The sequence below is a fragment of the Aspergillus uvarum genome (genome assembly GCF_003184745.1).
Source record: "Aspergillus uvarum CBS 121591 unplaced genomic scaffold BO82scaffold_65, whole genome shotgun sequence".
NCBI lineage: Eukaryota > Fungi > Ascomycota > Eurotiomycetes > Eurotiales > Aspergillaceae > Aspergillus > Aspergillus uvarum.
In genome coordinates this window covers 141,404-159,050 of record NW_020291362.1, presented here as the reverse complement: position 1 = coordinate 159,050, position 17,647 = coordinate 141,404, and the positions used below count along the sequence as shown (strand labels likewise).

The 17,647-nt window shown below is 54.5% G+C and overlaps 8 protein-coding genes across 8 annotated transcripts; 3 read left to right on the top strand and 5 right to left on the bottom strand.

Annotated features, from left to right (window-relative positions):
* Positions 1–121: 121 nt before the first annotated feature.
* BO82DRAFT_344468 (cytochrome b-c1 complex subunit 9) lies at positions 122–1,160 on the bottom strand. The gene is made up of 5 exons (XM_025633663.1): positions 1,120–1,160; positions 1,011–1,030; positions 883–948; positions 740–788; positions 122–664 (listed from the first exon to the last, which is right to left on the bottom strand). The coding sequence occupies exons 1-5, from the start codon at positions 1,129–1,131 to the stop codon at positions 602–604; spliced, it is 210 nt and encodes a 69-aa protein (XP_025487903.1). The 5' UTR covers positions 1,132–1,160; the 3' UTR covers positions 122–601.
* Positions 1,161–1,358: 198 nt separating this feature from the next.
* Positions 1,359–2,732, top strand: BO82DRAFT_358071 (putative RNA binding protein Pym). The gene has a single exon (XM_025636184.1). It carries the CDS (start codon positions 1,607–1,609, stop codon positions 2,291–2,293), a length of 687 nt encoding a protein of 228 aa, XP_025487902.1. The 5' UTR covers positions 1,359–1,606; the 3' UTR covers positions 2,294–2,732.
* A 105-nt stretch (positions 2,733–2,837) lies between these two features.
* Positions 2,838–4,840, bottom strand: hem14 (oxygen-dependent protoporphyrinogen oxidase). Its single transcript, XM_025630378.1, has 3 exons — positions 4,452–4,840; positions 3,710–4,390; positions 2,838–3,651 (listed from the first exon to the last, which is right to left on the bottom strand). The coding sequence occupies exons 1-3, from the start codon at positions 4,785–4,787 to the stop codon at positions 2,851–2,853; spliced, it is 1,818 nt and encodes a 605-aa protein (XP_025487901.1). The 5' UTR covers positions 4,788–4,840; the 3' UTR covers positions 2,838–2,850.
* A 299-nt stretch (positions 4,841–5,139) lies between these two features.
* BO82DRAFT_395236 (mRNA-binding protein NAB2) lies at positions 5,140–7,141 on the bottom strand. The gene is made up of 2 exons (XM_025638776.1): positions 6,472–7,141; positions 5,140–6,411 (listed from the first exon to the last, which is right to left on the bottom strand). The coding sequence occupies exons 1-2, from the start codon at positions 6,906–6,908 to the stop codon at positions 5,376–5,378; spliced, it is 1,473 nt and encodes a 490-aa protein (XP_025487900.1). The 5' UTR covers positions 6,909–7,141; the 3' UTR covers positions 5,140–5,375.
* A 660-nt stretch (positions 7,142–7,801) lies between these two features.
* On the top strand, positions 7,802–10,025 carry BO82DRAFT_319213 (cytochrome P450). The gene is made up of 3 exons (XM_025632668.1): positions 7,802–8,120; positions 8,182–8,755; positions 8,828–10,025. The coding sequence occupies exons 1-3, from the start codon at positions 7,961–7,963 to the stop codon at positions 9,714–9,716; spliced, it is 1,623 nt and encodes a 540-aa protein (XP_025487899.1). The 5' UTR covers positions 7,802–7,960; the 3' UTR covers positions 9,717–10,025.
* BO82DRAFT_423277 (glycerol kinase) lies at positions 9,855–12,127 on the bottom strand (the record flags this gene model as incomplete). The annotated part of the gene is made up of 4 exons (XM_025640233.1): positions 9,855–10,562; positions 10,693–10,859; positions 10,955–11,943; positions 11,994–12,127. 4 exons carry the CDS (start codon positions 12,125–12,127, stop codon positions 9,993–9,995), a joined length of 1,860 nt encoding a protein of 619 aa, XP_025487898.1. The 3' UTR covers positions 9,855–9,992.
* Positions 12,128–13,496: 1,369 nt separating this feature from the next.
* Positions 13,497–14,890, top strand: BO82DRAFT_344452 (MIP/aquaporin family protein). Its single transcript, XM_025633662.1, has 3 exons — positions 13,497–13,775; positions 13,894–14,506; positions 14,571–14,890. The coding sequence occupies exons 1-3, from the start codon at positions 13,504–13,506 to the stop codon at positions 14,775–14,777; spliced, it is 1,092 nt and encodes a 363-aa protein (XP_025487897.1). The 5' UTR covers positions 13,497–13,503; the 3' UTR covers positions 14,778–14,890.
* Positions 14,891–16,268: 1,378 nt separating this feature from the next.
* BO82DRAFT_405961 (glycoside hydrolase family 16 protein) lies at positions 16,269–17,545 on the bottom strand (the record flags this gene model as incomplete). Its single annotated transcript, XM_025639529.1, has 4 exons — positions 16,269–16,336; positions 16,399–16,779; positions 16,838–17,392; positions 17,449–17,545. The coding sequence occupies 4 exons, from the start codon at positions 17,543–17,545 to the stop codon at positions 16,269–16,271; spliced, it is 1,101 nt and encodes a 366-aa protein (XP_025487896.1).
* Between the last annotated feature and the right edge of the window lie 102 nt (positions 17,546–17,647).

Genomic DNA, 17,647 nt, shown 5'->3' with positions numbered 1-17,647 from the left:
TTAAGATAGCAAGTGGTTAATGAGGGAATGAATTAGTAGTAGTAGGAGTGAAAGTAGCAAGTTCGATGCCACAGTTTGGTGGGGGAAGAGCTGTTGGCTCCGCTTGGATTAGTCCAGAAACAACGACTTATTGAGACTTTAATTCAACGTCTGCTAGGATATGATCTTCCGGGTCCAGATTCACAACAGGCAAAGAGTAGAAGCTAAAGAAAGAACAAAAGAAAGTGAGAGAGGCGTTTTTGGTGAGAATGCGTTGTGTCCGGAGGAAGGAGGGGAAAAGCATGACATCGTGTTGAATCTACAGACCAAATGCGGCTTGGCGCGACTTGACCGCAGTCTCCCTTTCGATAATCCGATACCTCTCTTCTCAGCGAATTCTTAAGAGAAATGCACGCAATAGTACAGCTCATTCTTCCAGAAATAAAAAAGGACTATCTCGTACAAGAAACAAACACCGTGGAGGATCCCAATTCCCCTTTCCTCCGATCTCGGTAAAATAACATGGGAATGGATATCTCTACCCTCCAGCACTTGGTCTATCCCACCACCACCACCACCACCTCACAATTGCGGCACAAAACACTCGGTAGGATCGTCATATTTACTCGTCATCCTCGTCGTCGGCCTGGTTGATGTAGCGGTGCTTGATGTCCTTCCATTGACGCTGTGTGCGCGAATCGGAGAGCAACCCGTCAGTAAGAAACTCATATCCGGAAGGGGTGTGCAGGGAAGAACATACGCCTTGGTTGAAAGCGTCCCAGACGCGGTTGGAAGCGGTGTCGTAAGCCCTGTTCCGAAGGAGTTGTGATTAGTCCGTGCTTTGTTCCTGCGACAGTTGTCTCCCACCGGGAGGGGAGGCCGGGAGAGTGAGGCTAGACGTACAGCTCGAAAGCAAAGGCACTGGTGAAGATGGCAGTCAAGTAGACAGCATTGCGCTGGAACAGACTCCTATGGCAATCAATTGTGGTTAGCAGGGTCTCAATTGAGGGTCCGAGAGGGAGGAGACATACCGGTAGAGAGTGGTAGTGAACTGGATCCGGAGACACCCTGCAGTTAGCCCAGTGAACCACAGGCACCAGGAGCAGCGGTCCTGGCAACCAAGTTGCGGAAGACACTTACAGCGCCGGCCATTGTGCTGGATTGTAAATGGAACGGAGGTGGAAGTGGGAGAAGAGCGAAACGTGGGGAAGTAGCGTAACGGGAGGGAATGAGGTTGGAAGAATCGCCGTTCGGATAAGTTCAGACGAAAAGCAGCAGCGGGAAACACCGGCGCCCTGATTGGCCAGTCGGATCGGCGCCTCTTAAATTGGCCCAGAGCCTCTCCCGCCCGTCACGGATGAATTCATCATCCATGTTCATCTCATTCCACTTCTTTTCATCTACACTAATTGAATTCATTTCGGGCATCGTCTCAATACCCTGCCCTCCGCCCTCATACTATCCAAAGACCGGGGGCATTACTTATTTGTATCTAGCACTCCTCTAGACAGGCCCCTCTCTCTTTCCACCCACCACCTTCATTGGTCTAAGGGTCTGAGAATCTTCGTGACTCCGCTCCCACCCTCAGCCATCCACCATCCACTCTCCCCCGCCAACCTTCCAAAAAATGGCAACCAACAAGAACGGTGGGGTCACCTCGTCCGGTATCGCCACCAACGAAGCCACCGGAGAGCGCTTCATCCCCTCCTCAACCCGCGCCGACGGGTCCAAGCGTCGCGAGATCCGCGTCCGACCGGGCTACCGCCCCCCCGAGGATGTCGAACTCTACAAGAACCGCGCGGCCGAAGCCTGGAAGAACCGCGGCAAGACCGGCGGCGGTGTGCCGGGCGCCGAAGGCCTCAAGCCGGTCGAGGATTCTGACGCCAACAAACCGGGCATCGCAGCCAGCAACAAGAACGCCAAACGTCGAGAGGCGCGGAAGAAGGCCAAGGCCACTCAGGATGCACCGGGCGCAGCCAAGGACCTGACGCAGATTGACAACTGGCGCGCTGCGGCGGCTGCACCCAACGGCGGCGCGAAGAAGGAAGCGGAGGGTAAGCCGACCGAGGAGCAGGCGCTGGATCCCGAAGCGGAGAATGAGAAGAAGGCCCGCAACCTGAAGAAGAAGTTGAGGCAGGCCCGTGATCTGCGCGACAAGAAGAACCAAGGCGAGGCTCTGCTCCCCGAACAGCTCGAAAAGGTCATCAAGATCCAGGAACTCGTTCGCCAGCTCGATGCGCTGGGGTTTGATGCCAATGGGGACAAGAAAGACGCTTCTGCAGAAGAGAAGGGCGAGGAAAGTGAGAAGGTCTGAAGGACGCTTAATGGCGATTGATGTTATCAGACTCACCAGGCCTCGAAACGTTGAGCTACTTGTCACCAAGTACCACGATCGCGGTGCTTACCTCCGAATGAGGGACCCAAAGAGTTGTCTATGGCCGCTTTCCACAGAATGCCGATGTGGCGTCACACTGCAGCTGAACCGAAACTCAAGCTTGGCCGATGCCGGCTCTCCCGACGCCTCGCTTGGGAGGGTGAAGATCACACTATCACGGAATATCCTCAGGGCTCGTCGGCCTGCATGAACAATCTCCCACGGCTTTTCGAGACAGACATCGCTCTTCGCGGATGATCACTTCTCATCTCGGTCCCGGGGGGGAGCTGCACAATGTATTATTACAAAGCATATCTAGTTCCCTACCGTCCCTGTTCATATCTTATTTCCAAATTGAACTTGCTGGTCTGTTTACCGGAAGTCTATATACCTCCACATGAGCCGTGTGGATATCTGTCATTATCAGATCAGCCTTGTTCCTCAGTAAGCGGTCACGATCCGACATGGTAGCATGCAACAGCGAATAATGGAGGGCATCAAAGTACTCGGCGCTCCGATTTCCCGATGTCGGCGAATCGCACGGGTGAAGTCACGATGCCGCCCTCTAGCTCCCAGTTTTCGTAGTCATAGCCTTTCCAGGGGCTCAAGCCCCGGCCGACCGTGAGTTTCCGACCCACTCCATAGGAAGCGGCCAGATAGCCCTGTCGCACACAGTCCAGGACACCATTCCCGCTGGTCCCGTACCACGAGCCAGCAAGCGTCAGCCGGTTGTGGAACTCCTTCCGGACCGCCCCGGAGAGGGCATGCATGCGCCCAAGATGGCCGACAGTATACTGCGGAATGGCATCTACGTGGAGGTAGCTCTTCGCCTCGAGCGGCTCGGCGCTGATCTTGAGGTGCCTCTGAAGTACAGCACGTGCAAAACTGCAGGCCTGGTCATGGTTTGGTAGATTCGACTTTGGCAGGCCGTCCCACCAGTGGCCGCCGAGCATTACGGTCAATTTGGTGTTACCGGCAGTATCTTGGCCCACGGAGGTTTCGTTTCCGAAGATGACCCCCAGGGCCAACTCAGGGTTTTGTTCATAGGAGACACTCCGTGGGATGAGGTACCCGAACCCCCTAGGTATGTCCAAGTCGTCTTCGGCCTTGTAATATAAGTTGACTACCATGACCGTCACAGCATAGTTGTTTTCGTCGGCCTGAAAATGCTTGACGGATTCAGTAGGATAGAACCGGCTCTTGGCCATCCACTGAGGAGCCATTTTTGCCATCTGAAGCGGTTTGATAGTAGAGATCACTCGGTGGTATGATTGAGGACCCTCTGTTCCAATATCGATCTAGAACCGCATCAGCTTACTCGGTCAAATGCCACACAGCACGGGGCCAGCTCCTTACCATGATGTTGCCCGTGCTAGAATCGTGCATCATATATCGTATGTTAGCCGAAGTGATGACCTCAGCCTTCTCGGACTCCTCCAACTGTTTGGCGATGGCGCGGGGAAGTTGTTCAAGGCCCTGCTTCAGGGTGAACACACTGGCACCGCTGAGCAGCGATTTGAGGGATTTCCAGTACTCAAGGTCTTTTTTGGCTCCCACAGACTGCAAAGCCAAAAGATCATCCATCTTCCAGTAACTCCGTCCAGCCAGCTGGTCCAGTAGCATTTCTTTCAAGATGCTTCCGTTCCCTTCCCGCATACGGAGTGTGCCCATCAATGTGCGCGCACTGAGACGATCGATATCACCTGCAAAGATGCCAGCCATGACCGCAGAGACCAAGTTGTCCGCCACCTTCGCGCCGAAACGACGCGAGATGAAGTCCGCGATCGATTCGTCACGTTGATCGGACCCGGGTGCCGGATCCCAGTACTCATGGAAGATATCCTTGGCGACACCATCGAATAAGGGCTCCTTGGTCACCGTGTTCCATAGTTCCGAAAGATTCTCGAACAAGCTCTGGTCGGGGCGCGGTTGTGGAATGCGCACCAAATGATCAGGATAGTAGATATAACGGTTGGTGGCGGCCGGGGAGGATTTCGCGGTCACGACTACATCATCAAGCAAGTCTAGCTCAGACATCTGCCTCGCGCATTAGATGGGTATGGGCTTGGTATGGAAGCGAATGCGGCAGTCAGCATACCATGTCAAGGAGAGGAAGACATGTCGGAAATCCTGCTCGTAAGGTCCGCGGGCCGCGTTCGAGAATGAGGTCCCCTACCCCGGAATCCGCGGAGTCGAGCGTCACCTTATCTGATTGCATCCACCCGCCGAGACGGGGCTGTGACTCGTAGAGCGTGACCTTTTTGCATGCTGGATCTCGCATCAGCCGGTAGGCTGCTGTAAGGCCGGTGATGCCTCCGCCGATGACGGCGGCATTATACCGCTTGGTATGCAGGCAACGATTCCCATTGCCATTGCGCACCAATGGCGCCCGCGCCACTCTGAGTGCGATTTTTGAGGAGCATGCTAGCCGCATCTCGGGTGAGGGCAAAGCTGAAGGAGATGATGTCGGGATTGGGGACGAGGAACGACAATTGGGGTTATATGGAGAGGTTGGAATTGGAGCTGGCAGTATCCCCGCACGGGATGGGCGGTAAATCCCTTCTAGGACAAGGCGGTGGGCTAAAGATCACTGGACTTGCTGTAATACTATAGTTGACCCTATTACTCCTGTACGTAACTACGTAGCCTTGGACACTCCTGTGTTGCCAGCGCCAAATAAAAAGTAGCGCTCTAGCATCGTAGTGAAATCTCTACTCTTCATGTTGAATACAAATGCTTGAAAGTATGACCATCTTAATCAAGAATTGAACCAAGTATCATATCATGTTACTACAAGCAGTGTGATATTTGTCCTTTTATGGAAAACGCCGTATGAGAAACGTCCTTGATATCCCCATTCTATTTACAAACCAGTAGGTGATTCTGTCATAATATCGAAAGCAAACTTAAACGCCCTTCCCCGCCGTGAACCACCCTTCACACGGACATAGTACATGATGAACTGAGGACTGTGGGAGGGATCATATGCAGTGCAAGCAATCATCAAAGCACGCAAGCCACATCATGTCGCAATCTCCTGGCTCTGCGAGCCGTCCGTAGCGCCCGGCTTGATCAGTTCCTCCTGCCCATCTTCATCCGTCACGAATTTCCGCTCGCTCACGTGGGGTTTGCCGGAGCCGGGAGTCCAAACTTTATCGGAGAAGGCGCCCTTTTGGCCCTCAGCATGCTTATAGGGGCAGCTCGGGTTGAGACAGGGATTGAACTTGCAAGCCGTTTGGAGATGTGTGAATTTGCAGCCTTCGGTGGTGCAGTCGGCACCATTGCGGCATAGCGGCATGGAAGGGTGCTTGAAGTGGCAGTTGGGGTTGGCACAGTTGGGAAAGAACCTGCACATCTCCTCGGCCTGGTGCGCGGACTTGACAGCTGGAGAAGGATGACGCCCTGTACACTTGCGATTCTTGCATGCCGCTCCATACGGACAAGGGTCCGCGATGTCGACCGGGCTGCCTTCAGGTGCTGCTGGCGACTGGTGGGCGAAAGGACAGTCCCTCCGCGTGCAGCGAAGGTTGAATCGGCAAACAGTATCGGTATTGCTCTCATCCTGCTCCCCTTGAGGCTTCATATCCATATCGATGTCGTTATCATGTTCGTTTGTGCGATTGTTGCGCTGGTTGCGTTGATGCCGGTGGCCGTGTTGGCGTTCGACGCGATCGAATAATGAGCGGCCCTGCTGGGAACCATTTTGCTGAAAGGCCGGGTTGATTGCGGGGGAGACGAAGCCAGGCATGAGTTGCGCCATCATCCGTGCCTGCTCTTCTAGAAGAGACATCAACTGCATCTGATCGTTCTGACTCATGTTCATCATCGGCCCCATGTTCATCTGACGGCCGCCCTGCATCCTTCCTCCACCATTTTGGTTGAACCGACCCTTTCCGTTGTTCTGGCCGTGAGAGTTGATGCGTCCGCCACCAGGTCCACGAACGCGATGAAGAGTCGAGTCGCCACGATCGCCGCGATCCATCGCCCTGTTTATTTGGTTGAGCATCCGCCCTCTTCCAGCGGGGCGCCCATTGCGCATTGCCTTCGGGCCCGTTGGTCTTCAGAATTGCCGTTAGCCTGATTCCCGTGGCGGGATAGAAAATAACACAGAGACTTACATAAAGTCGCCTGCCAAGGTTCCGTCGTCACCCATAGCCATGTCTGCATCGTCTTGCGCGTTGTTGTCAAGCCCGGCCGGCTGAGGAACAGCAGCCTCCTGCTCTGCGAACGAAGGGATTGCTTGCGCAGAAGTCGGGTCGCTCAAGACCGGGGCGCCGCCACCATTGATCTGTTGGTTGAGGATCTCCACCTGTTCGAACAACCACCGTGAAAACTCGAGAGCCTGGGTATCACCTTCGCCAAGGCCAAGGAGATCGTTGGACAGTTCGCCGGCGATCTGCTCTTGGGTCTTGCCGTTGACCAACATCAGAATCACATATTCAATCAAGGCCGAATCGTCGCCATCGGAACTCCACCCCATCTCGACCAATTTCGGGGGGATGACATTGCTCAAGGCTTCCGCGAGCGGAGTGCCTGCTGCAACCATCGTCGTCATGATGAAGTGCGCAGTGAAAGCGAGTCAGGTATGGTGTGGCAAGGAGCGAGGGAGGGAGAAAAGAGAGGCTTGATAAGTGCTAAATGCCGCACTGCTGGATTGACAGGGCGCGCGTAGCCACGCTGACTGTGTTGAAGAAAACTAGCTAAGTATTTGTGTCTTTAGTGAGAATTCGAGGGATTCTAGGTATGAAAGAGATAAGAATAGAGACAAAAAGTGGTGCTTGACCGGAGGAACTTTCATTGCGGGCTGATGATGAAAGACAACCACCACCGGCGAGAACACTCGCCCCAGCCACATCTGAGTCACGTGAATGAAGGCCGGGATGATATTATGTGGCGCAGCAGCTTACTGATAGGCCTACGCCAACTGGCCACATCCCCTTTGGGCAAGAGGGTGAAATGGCCCGGGTGCCTTAACTCACACCCCATACTAAACTTAAGTTAGTAGTCTACCTTCTACACAGTACGTGAATCACTGGACGGCCTGTTAATCCGGGGTACTTGGCGCTTCACACTCTCACTCTAATGCTAGACGCCGCCAAATGGCCACTTCTTGTCACGTTAGTATTCGATTTCCAAACAAGAAGTCCTGCTGACATGTTCAGGCAGCCAGTCGGACTGGGGATGTCACACCATGCTGCTGTCTCTGTAGGGCTTTTCGCTATCGCGCTTAAGTCTCAAAATCCACCCCGGAGGCCAACCGACTGAGCAGGGAAGCTTGTGATCGAATATGCCTCGGCCACGGCTATGACGCCCTGAGCCCATCGGCTTCAACACGCGGGGTTCGCAAGCATTTCTCAAAAAGGAATCGCGCTAAGACGTAGACTTGTCCGTACACCAACTAACACTAACGAGTGATCGCCGTCGCAGAACCATGTCTGCACATTTCCATGCCAGGTCCGGTGGTTGCAATTATAATGATTCCCTGACTCCGCGCCCGGCCCTCATGGCAATTAATTCTTTATTTTGCCCTGCTATCACTGCCAACGCATGCCAGCCTCCTCTTGACCTTATCCCAGCGACAAAGCTGTTAACTCCCGCGCATCGATCATGATTGAGGAAACCCTAGCCCAGATGACTGCGGGCAAGGCAGCACTATGCCTTCTGGGGGTTCTTTTCATTGCAGGCCTGCTTCGCAAAGTCCAGGTCTCTCTCGAGATCTCTCGACTTGGCTGCAGGGCTCCTCGAGTGCCGCTCACATTGCCATATGGTGCGTACTTGCAATGTAGCATCCTCTGTAGCGAGAGAATACTAACAGGTTCACATCAAAGCCATTGATCACATATACAGAGCCCTGGCTGCCAGTACCAAGTTTAAAGACTTGGAGTTCTGGGGCAACACGGTCAGAAATGCCAAAGGCGCGTCAGGGGTGGCATTCCCACAGACAGTGGAGATTGACTCCGGAATCTCCAACCGGGTGATCTTCACACTAGACCCTGAAAACATCAAAGCCCTACTCACCGGCCAGTTCGCCGACTATGGCAAGGGGGAGCAGTTTCACCGGGATTGGAAGGAGTTCCTAGGCGACAGTATCTTCGCGACCGACGGTGAGCTGTGGTCTCGCTCCAGGCATCTGATCCGTCCCATGTTCGTTCGCGAGCGCATCGTCGACACCGAGCTCTTCGAGAAACATGTTCAGAAGCTGATTCCCCTCCTGGCGGGCGGGCCCTCCGCCGGGGAGAGCAAGGTCGTTGATGTCACTCCTTTGTTCTTCAGGTACACTCTGGACGCTGCGACAGATTACCTTCTCGGTCAGGGAACTAACAGTCTTCACAACCCGACCGCCGTCTTTGCCGAGTCTTTCCGTTACGTGCAGCGATGCCAGGCTGATATCTTTCGAACGGGGTATGTATGGCCCATGACCTGCCACCACCAGCTAGCAGCAGCAACATGGCTAACATGCTCCTCAAACCCCAGTCCCTTCAACTTCCTCATCCCGCGCAAGGAGTTCCGCAGGAACCTTCGCATCATGGATGAATTCCTGCGACCCTACATCGAACGAGTCCTGGCTCTGACACCGGAAGAACTCGACCAGAAGCTGTCCAGCAAGGACACTTTCCTCGACGCCCTTGCCCGCTTCACCCGCGATCCGCAGGTCCTCCGCGATCAGCTTGTGGCGATCCTCCTAGCCGGCCGCGACACGACCGCCGCCACGCTGTCTTTCTGCCTCTTCGAGCTGGCGCGCCACCCTGCCGTCGTCACCCGGCTGCGCGCCGAGATCGACGCGCGCCTGGGGCTCGGCCCGGACAGCCGCAAACCCAGCTACCTGGACCTGAAGGAGATGAAGTACCTGAACGCGGTGCTCAACGAGACCATGCGGCTGTACCCGGTGGTGCCGTTCAACGTGCGCTCGTCGCTGCAGAACACCTCGCTGCCGCGGGGCGGCGGCCCCGACGGCCTGTCCCCCGTCGGCATCCGCGCCAACACCCGCGTCATCTACTCCACCATCCTCATGCAGCGCGCGCCCGAGAACTACCCGCCGCCCGGCAGCCCCGGATACTGCGACCCGGCGCGGTGGACCCCCGAGCGCTGGCTGTCCGGCTGGCAGCCCAAGCCCTGGCACTTCATCCCCTTCAACGGCGGGCCGCGCATCTGCCTCGGCCAGCAGTTCGCCACCATCGAGATGGGCTACACCGTCGTCCGCATCCTGCAGGCCTACCGCGCCATCCGGGCGCTGCCCGCGCGCGGCATGGACCAGGTCGTGGATCCGCCGTTGAAGTTCGAGGTCACGCTGACACCCGCGGCGGAGTTGAATTGTGTGTTTGAGCGTAGTGCCGACGGCGATCTTCTCGCTGAGAAGGCTTAGTCGGTAGGTAGGACTACCAGTCCCGGCGGTCTGACTCTGGGTAGGAGGGACAGCTGGGCTGGAACAGTAAATTGGGTAGGTAGTGGAGGAAAGGCGTTTCTCATAGGGCGACAAACTCGCAGGATCGAGGGGACCGTATCTCTTGCTGTATTACGACCTATACACGGTCGGCCATTTGGCACACTGTTTTCATTCATGGCCTGCTCGTACGCCTTTACTGCGCTAGTCGGCGAGTCTTGCATCAGGAGGGGAAGAGAAACATCTCCTGTTTCATAATCACACAATCCCAATCTTAGCCTTCCTCACCTTCCTCAACCTCTGCAGAACCTCCACCCTCCGCAACTCCAGGTACAAGTCCTCCTCATCCGCATCCTCCAGATCCGCCGAAGTGCTGATTAAGGTGACCTGGAGCGGCCAGACCTCCCCTACCGCCTTCGAGGTAGAAGTAGCAGTAGCAGTAGCAGCACCGGTAGCAGTAGCGGTAGTCACGCGATGTTGGCCACCAACCAGCCCGCCCAAATCCAGGGGCATATCAACGCGAAAATGGTCCGACGCCGCTGGGTTCGGCTCTCCCGCCCCCCGATGATGACGGTGATCGCCCACCCACCCCCGACTCATCGCCACCGCCTTCTCCCACAAGGCGAACGCTTGTGCACTCTCCTCGCGACGTCCGGGCCGGGGCTCGAAGACCGTAGCCCCGCTGCCACTGCCCCGGTTGATTTCGCGCAGCTCGGTGAAGTTCCGCCAGACGCCGGCGGCGAGGCCGGCGGCGATGGCGGCGCCCAGAGCGGTGGTCTCGCGCATTTGGGGCCGGTAGACGGGGATGGAGATTAGGTCTGCTTGGATCTTTTTTTGCGCTCGTTAGATTTTGATGGTGGTGGTGGTGGTGGTTGGAGGCTTTGGGTGGAAAGAGGAAGGGCTTGTGGGGGTGGAGGATTGGGGGGAAGAAGGGTATGGTCGGGTTGATTGACTTCACCTGCATGGCTAGGTCTGAGTTGCTCATGCCTCCGTCCACGGCCAGCTCAGCGAGGGAGTGGCCGCTGTCTTTCTCCATGGCGTCGAGAATGACTTTGGTTTGGAAGCAGGTGGCTTCGAGGATTGCGCGGGCGAGGTGGCCTTTCTGGGTGTATTGGGTTATTCCGACTGTCTTGTCTGTTAGTTGATGGTGGGCTTAAGGAGGGATACGTCGTATGGGAAGGATAAGCTAGAGGGTAGAGTGGAAGAGGTTACTATCTTACAAATAGTCCCTCTAGCATCGTCAATCCAGTAAGGAGCAAAGAGGCCGCTGAATGCAGTGACGAATACACAGCCACCATTGTTATCGACTGTCAACGCCAGATCGTTGACTTCTGCGGGCTCCTTGAAGAACTCCAAGTTGTTTTGGAGGAATTTGACACCTGATCCACCTACTGCGATGCTCCCTTCCAGGGCATATACAGGTTTCCCGTCGAAGTGATACGCCACAGTGGCCAGTAATCCGTGTGAAGAGACGACCGGAGTGTCACCCACATTATACAGAAGGAAGCAGCCCGTGCCGTATGTGTTCTTGGCCATTCCAGGTGAGAACCCCTTCTGGCCGACCAGCGCTGCCGATTGATCTCCCAGACAGCCCGTGATAGGTGTGCCCGCTAGAGCGCCATGCGCGAGCGTCCCATAGGCCTTGGTGTCCGAAGAACGGACTAATTTGGGCAGATGGATCTTGCCTTTGATGCCGAAGAAGTCCAGGAGATAGTCGTCGTATTTGAGGGTCTTCAGATTCATGAACATGGTTCGCGATGCGTTGGTAGGGTCTGACACGAAGACATTCTTGATTTTGGGACCTCCATTGAGTCGGTACACCAGCCACGCATCGACGGTACCAAAAGCCAGGGTGCCCCTTTCGTATGCCTCTCGGACTTGGGGGACGTTCTCGAGCATCCAGAGAAGCTTCGTCGAAGATGAATAGGTGGACAGCGGGAGACCACAGATCTGCTGCAGTCGCGATGCCCCCGGTTTTTGTTTGAGTCTATCCACAATATCTTGTGATCTGGTGTCTGTCCAGACAATCGCATTGTAGAGTGGTTCGCCGGTGTCCGAGTCCCAAACGATGGTGGTTTCGCGCTGATTCGTGATGCCAATGGCTTTGATATCTGAGCGAGACAACCATTGAGCCTCGAGCTTAGTGACTGCCTCTTCTATGCAGGTTTCCACGGAGGAGACTATCTCGAGCGGTTCTTGTTCATGCCATCTGGGTCTGTGTCAGTAACAAGCAGTATTTTCAGGATGTCATTGCCTCACCCTGGGTTTGGATAGATTTGTGTAAACTCGACTTGATGAGATACCACTAGCTTGCCAGCTTCGCTGAAAATGAGGAACCTGGTGCTAGTAGTTCCCTGGTCGATTGAGCCAACAAACACGTCTGGTCTGTCCATCTTGCTGGGAGGGACAAAGTTCTCGTTGGCGGTAGTTTAAGCACCAGGCTATTAGTAGAGATGTGAGTGGAATAGCTTCTCTTCCAGGGGCTATTTGTGTTATATACCAAGCGACGTAGATGCCAGACCATTGAGGGGCTGGGAAAGTTGGCGGGGCAGTTACTGTAATGTACAAACGATGCTTGTACAACCCAACACTCGTGACAGGGTGCGCGTCTGCGGGGCGTCTTGGAAAGTCCATATCCATCGGCGCATGGCTCAGAAATCCTATTCAGGGGCTCGATCACTCACTTGCACCACATCCTTGTTCATAGAATTGAAGTGGTTGTGTGAAGGAGAAAAGGTAGGCAGAGGCGGGAGAGGAGGGAGAAGAGGAAGTAAGAAGTATCCATATTAGCTCTGTAAGTCAGTTGCCTTCCCCCGGCCAACATTGAACCTATATCCATACGGCTAACTGCACTTCAGTCTCATGCATGGATGAATTCTAGAAGGCTTCAACCTTGTATATTGAGTGAGCACTTTGTCCTTCATGTGCAGCCAGTGCTTGACTACAGACTCTGACGCGGTGACAGCAACATGGTAGGTTACAAATCGTGACCGTTCGTGCATAAGTTAAATGCTGAGGATAGTGTCACTCTGATTTGAACAACCTCACTTTATGGACTTCGTGTCTCTCGCATGTGGTTCGTCATGGTAGCCCCTCACCATGCATACGGGTTGCACAAGCGGTGGTGCTCAGTTACTCAATGGACACACGGGTGCTGTAGGACATGAGCAACTTCTTATATGTGCAAGCCTATTCCTATCAGTCGAGTTGATTGATCAATGAGACCAGTCCAAGCAACGCCTATCGAATCATCTGCCGTCCCTGCCCTGGTTAGACAGGGAAAGTTAAGCTCAATCGGCACCATCAGTATCAGCAGGCTGCTGTTCAACAACCCTAATCCTATACGTCCATATCCCCGAGTGGTCCAAACCGGGCCTGGGCAATGAATGTAGGTCTGTTACCCAGGTTGGACAATCTGCACTCCTGAGAAAGAGATATACAGAACTATGGTACCTATCGTTCAACCTAGCGTCCTTTTGTTTCGCGCCATGTCTGTGCACCAAGGTATTAGATTGGCGAGGAAACCCGTTATGGAGCCATCAAAACCAGCTATACTGACTAGTGGCAACGGCGAGAAAGTGAATGTGAAGGTCACACCATGGAGGATATTGACAACCAAACTAGTAGCAGCATGTCCCACCACATCTGTTAAACTTCTCATTTTATACTTCTCGGCGATTTCTACTGGACCTGGGCCTTTTCTACATAAACACTTCTCCGTCCCCCTCCACCTCTGGCCTTCGAGATGGACAAAGTTTACTACTCCTACATGGCGGACCCTGTCATCCAGAGCAGCATAACCCTAGCCAGTGCGAGCAAGAACCTCGAAGCCGCCGTTGGTGGCCTCAATCTGACCGAGGGCGAGTCCACGCCACAGCCAACCCAGCCACGATGCAGCCGGATGCGACCTGCCTTCCGCTATGCGTTCTCCGAGTTCTTCGGCACCATGATCATGATGCTCTTCGGTGACGGGGTGGTCGCGCAAGTGCTGCTCAGTGGGAAACAGAAAGGCGAGTATCAGTCAATCACCTGGGGCTGGGGGTAAGCTTTTGTTGTTTCCATTCTATCATCCGTGACAACCCCCAACGTACTGTGCACACACCCCACCTCATCACCTCATCTCCATATGCTACTCACAGCTAAACACCAGCCATCACAGCCTCGGCGTCATGCTCGGAGTCTACGTCTCCAGCCCCTCAGGCTCGCACCTCAACCCCGCCGTCACGCTCGCCAGCTGCCTGCTCCGCCGCTTCCCCTGGCGCCGATTCCCCATCTACCTCCTCTCGCAGGTGCTAGGCGCCATGTGCGGCGCGGCCATCGTCTATGCGAATTACCGCTCGGCCATCGACGCCTACGAGGGGGGGTCTACAACCCGCACCGTCCCCGGGTACTCCCCGACCGCCACCGCAGGCATCTTCAGCACCTATCCCGCCCCCTTCATGACGCGGACGGGCATGTTCTTCTCCGAGTTCATCACCAGCGCGATCCTGATGTTCGGGATCTTTGCCGTGAAGGATAACACCGAGCTCAAGCAGGACAGCAGCCCCTCCACTCCAACAACAACAGCACCACCACCACCACCACCAACAAACCCCCGTCTCCCCCTCATGATGCCCCTAGCAATGTTCTTCCTCATCTTTGGCATCGGCGCCTGCTTCGGCTGGGAAACGGGGTACGCGATTAACCTCGCCAGGGACTTTGGTCCGCGCCTGGTGGCGTATATGATCGGGTACGGGACGGAGGTCTGGACAGCCGGGGGGTATTACTTCTGGGTGAGTAGTTCGTGCTTGAGAAACACATCCCCCAACAACACTGACCAAAAAAAACTCGGACCAGATCCCAATGATCGCCCCCTTCCTCGGCTGCGCCGTCGGCGGCTGGCTCTACGACGTCTTCATCTACACCGGCGCGGACAGCGTGGTCCACGAGTCCCCTCTGTTCGGTCTGGGCCGCTGCTTCGTCCACCGGTGGAAGGTCCGGTCCGGTCATCGGAGCCGGAGCCAGGGCTTGGATGAGACGCTGCAGGGTCGGAGTCCTGTGTGATGCTTGCACACATATCACAGAAAAAGGGCAGGAGAGCATGGGTCGGATGCGGGAGTTTTTCTGGTATTGCTCGATGATTTATGACGGAGGTGAACGTAAGTATTTGGACGAGGTTGATGTTTTATGTTGGGGTTGACGTTGGGGTTAGGGTTGGGAGGTTGGGTGGGTTATACTCTAGGTTACTCTAGGATCGCGCGCGGGGCTACTATGCACCTTGCAGAGAAGCGGTGGCCCCCGCTGTTTGTTGGGTTGGTTGTGGGGGTGTCGATCGTGGGCGCTGGGGTTGCTTGGTCCCGATCGTGATGGTGGGTACTTTGTCGGGAAGACGGTCTGGATTCTCCCCGGTGAAAATTATCAGTTGAGGTCGTGTGCGTCGAGTCAAACGGCAAGAAAAAGCCTGGCCTGCTTGCTGGGACGGTTTCCAGAACAGTGATCTGCAGATCGCTTCGAGACGAACCAGCTAATGTACTTCCGGTTGCAGCGTAGCAATTCTCATAGACGCTCTTTAGGGTCATACTGCTATCTAGAATTGTCTAGGCTATGGGCTCTAAGTAGAGTGTTCTAAATCCAACAGTCTCGCCAGCATGTTGATGGCTGCCCCATTGACATTATACATATCCAATAGAAAATATCAACAAGATCATCAAGCTCCGGAGAGAGGTCGTCATTCATATACATAGGAAGCAACTATTCATAAAAGGTCGTGCATCATTAGTCTTGGTTGTATCGTGTCGTATCACGTCGCGTCGCAATGATCGTAGAAATGTAACATAACTCGTAAATGCGAATCATTCGCAATGGATAGGCATGGTTTAGACCAGAGCCAGTGTGGACGAGATGAGCCCACATATAGCGGCCATGGAAAGTGGAACGTCATAGGAACCGCGTCCTGCGTCGACGTCAGGCGCTATGTGGACTGTCTCAGTCGGCGATACTTGTGTAGGTTGAGCCGAAGATCCAGTTGAAGTAGTACGCTGGGTGGTTTCGATGGCTTTCGTGGTCATGGTGGAAGATGAAGAGGTTGTATGACCAGTGTTCAGGCTAGTCTGGGATGTAGCAGTAGAGTTATGTGATGGAGAGCTGCTAACAACCGAACTGGCTGTTATTGAGCCACTGGAAGTCGAACCGGTATGCGAGCCAGTCGGTGTTGAGCTAGTCGTCAATGAACTAGGTTTGATCGAGCTGGTCGTCGTTGAACTCGTCATCATTGAGCTGGTCATTTTCCAGCTGGGCGTTGGAATGGTCATCGTCGAACCGGTCATTGTTGGGCCGGTCAGATGCGTGCTAGTTTTCCTAAAACTGCTAAGTATCGCACTGCTTGTCATCAGGCCGGTCGTTGTCGGACTGGTCGTTTTCCAGTAGGGCGTTGAAATGGTCTCCAGCGAGCTGACTCTAGTCGAGCTGGTTAAGCTGATCAAGCCGGTCAATGTCACACTAGTCCCTGTCGAACTGGCAATTGAGCTGGCGACTGAGCTAATCATCGAGCTAGTTCTAGAGACGAAGGGGGAGGATGAGGCCGGCGCAGATGGCGAGCAGGCTGATGTAGACCGGAAGGAAGGCTGTTCATTGATGCGTCAACTATCGTTCGACAATTCATCAAAATTGTACTGGAGATGCTCACTCACGGAAGCCGCACTTGGCGGCTGAACCTGTCCTGAACTGGAATAAGACCAACTACCAGTGTAGGCAGCGGCTGCCCCTGTGCCAGTAACCCAAGGCCAGACATCGGGGGTCACATAACTCGAAGTTTCTCGATGGGTCCCAGGCCAGGGAATTGGAATGCTGACCGTCGCGGTTATGGTAGGTGCAGATTGAATGGAGGAGATTGTGTCTGCATTGATGTTGCCGTTGATCTTGCCTCCATCGGAGGTAATTGACGTCCACAGTCCACTTTTGTCACTATATGTGTAAGAGGACCCTGTCGAGTAGTCGGTAACCTTGAGGGACTTCATGTACATTGTGTACGGCCCCGCGCTGTAGTCGGTCTCTCCACCAGCCCAGTCTATCAAAAGTGTTAGCACACTGAAGAGATCTTTAGGCACATTGCTAGTATATCTCACCGATAGTGCCCTGTGGGTTGTTCGGGTCGCCTCCGGCCCAGATTCCCACCTTCACTACCATTGGCGACTGGGGATATTGATTGGCGTTAGCTGTCTCCGGAGTGAGCACCCGCACTGTCTTGCCGTCGATCTGCCAGACAATCTGCTCGTCGGTCCAATCGATGGTATATGTATGGAATTCGTCGTGGTTGTTAGCGACGTCATGGGTCGCTCCGCGATTGTTTGGGGTGGTTGCTCCTTTGCCAAAGTAGTTGCTTTGCACCAGGTTGTCGTTCCCACCGAGCCACTCCCAATCAATCTCATCCAGGTCGTCAGACTGTAATATGGCACTGCTGACAATACCGGTTCCGGGAGCCGCTTTGATCACATATTCAACACGTCCGAACATAATGTACCATTTGGATTGGATAAGTGGGGCATCCCCCTCTTTAGCCACTGTGAACGCAACCCCATCATCACTATATGTCGGGGTACCCGTTGGCTCAAAGTCGGAAGAGCTTCCTTGGGTAAAATCGAAAGATGCGGACTTTCCCAGTGCGGTGTCCGCAGGACATGCTGCCAAGGGTGGTTAGCATGCTGTTTCCCTATCATCTGGGAGTAACTCAGCGTACTGCTCTCCGTAGGATTACAGCTAGTGTAAGTCTGAGCCGTGGCCAGGCTCAAGTAGGAGAAGAGGCCCAAGACGGTCCCAAATCGAGGGATCTGCATGGCAAGAAGTATGTGTAGTAGACAGTCGGGCAAAGGGATAGACACAGAGACGAATTAAATATCGATGAGGATAGGATGTCTTGACGAGGAAGGACTTGGAAG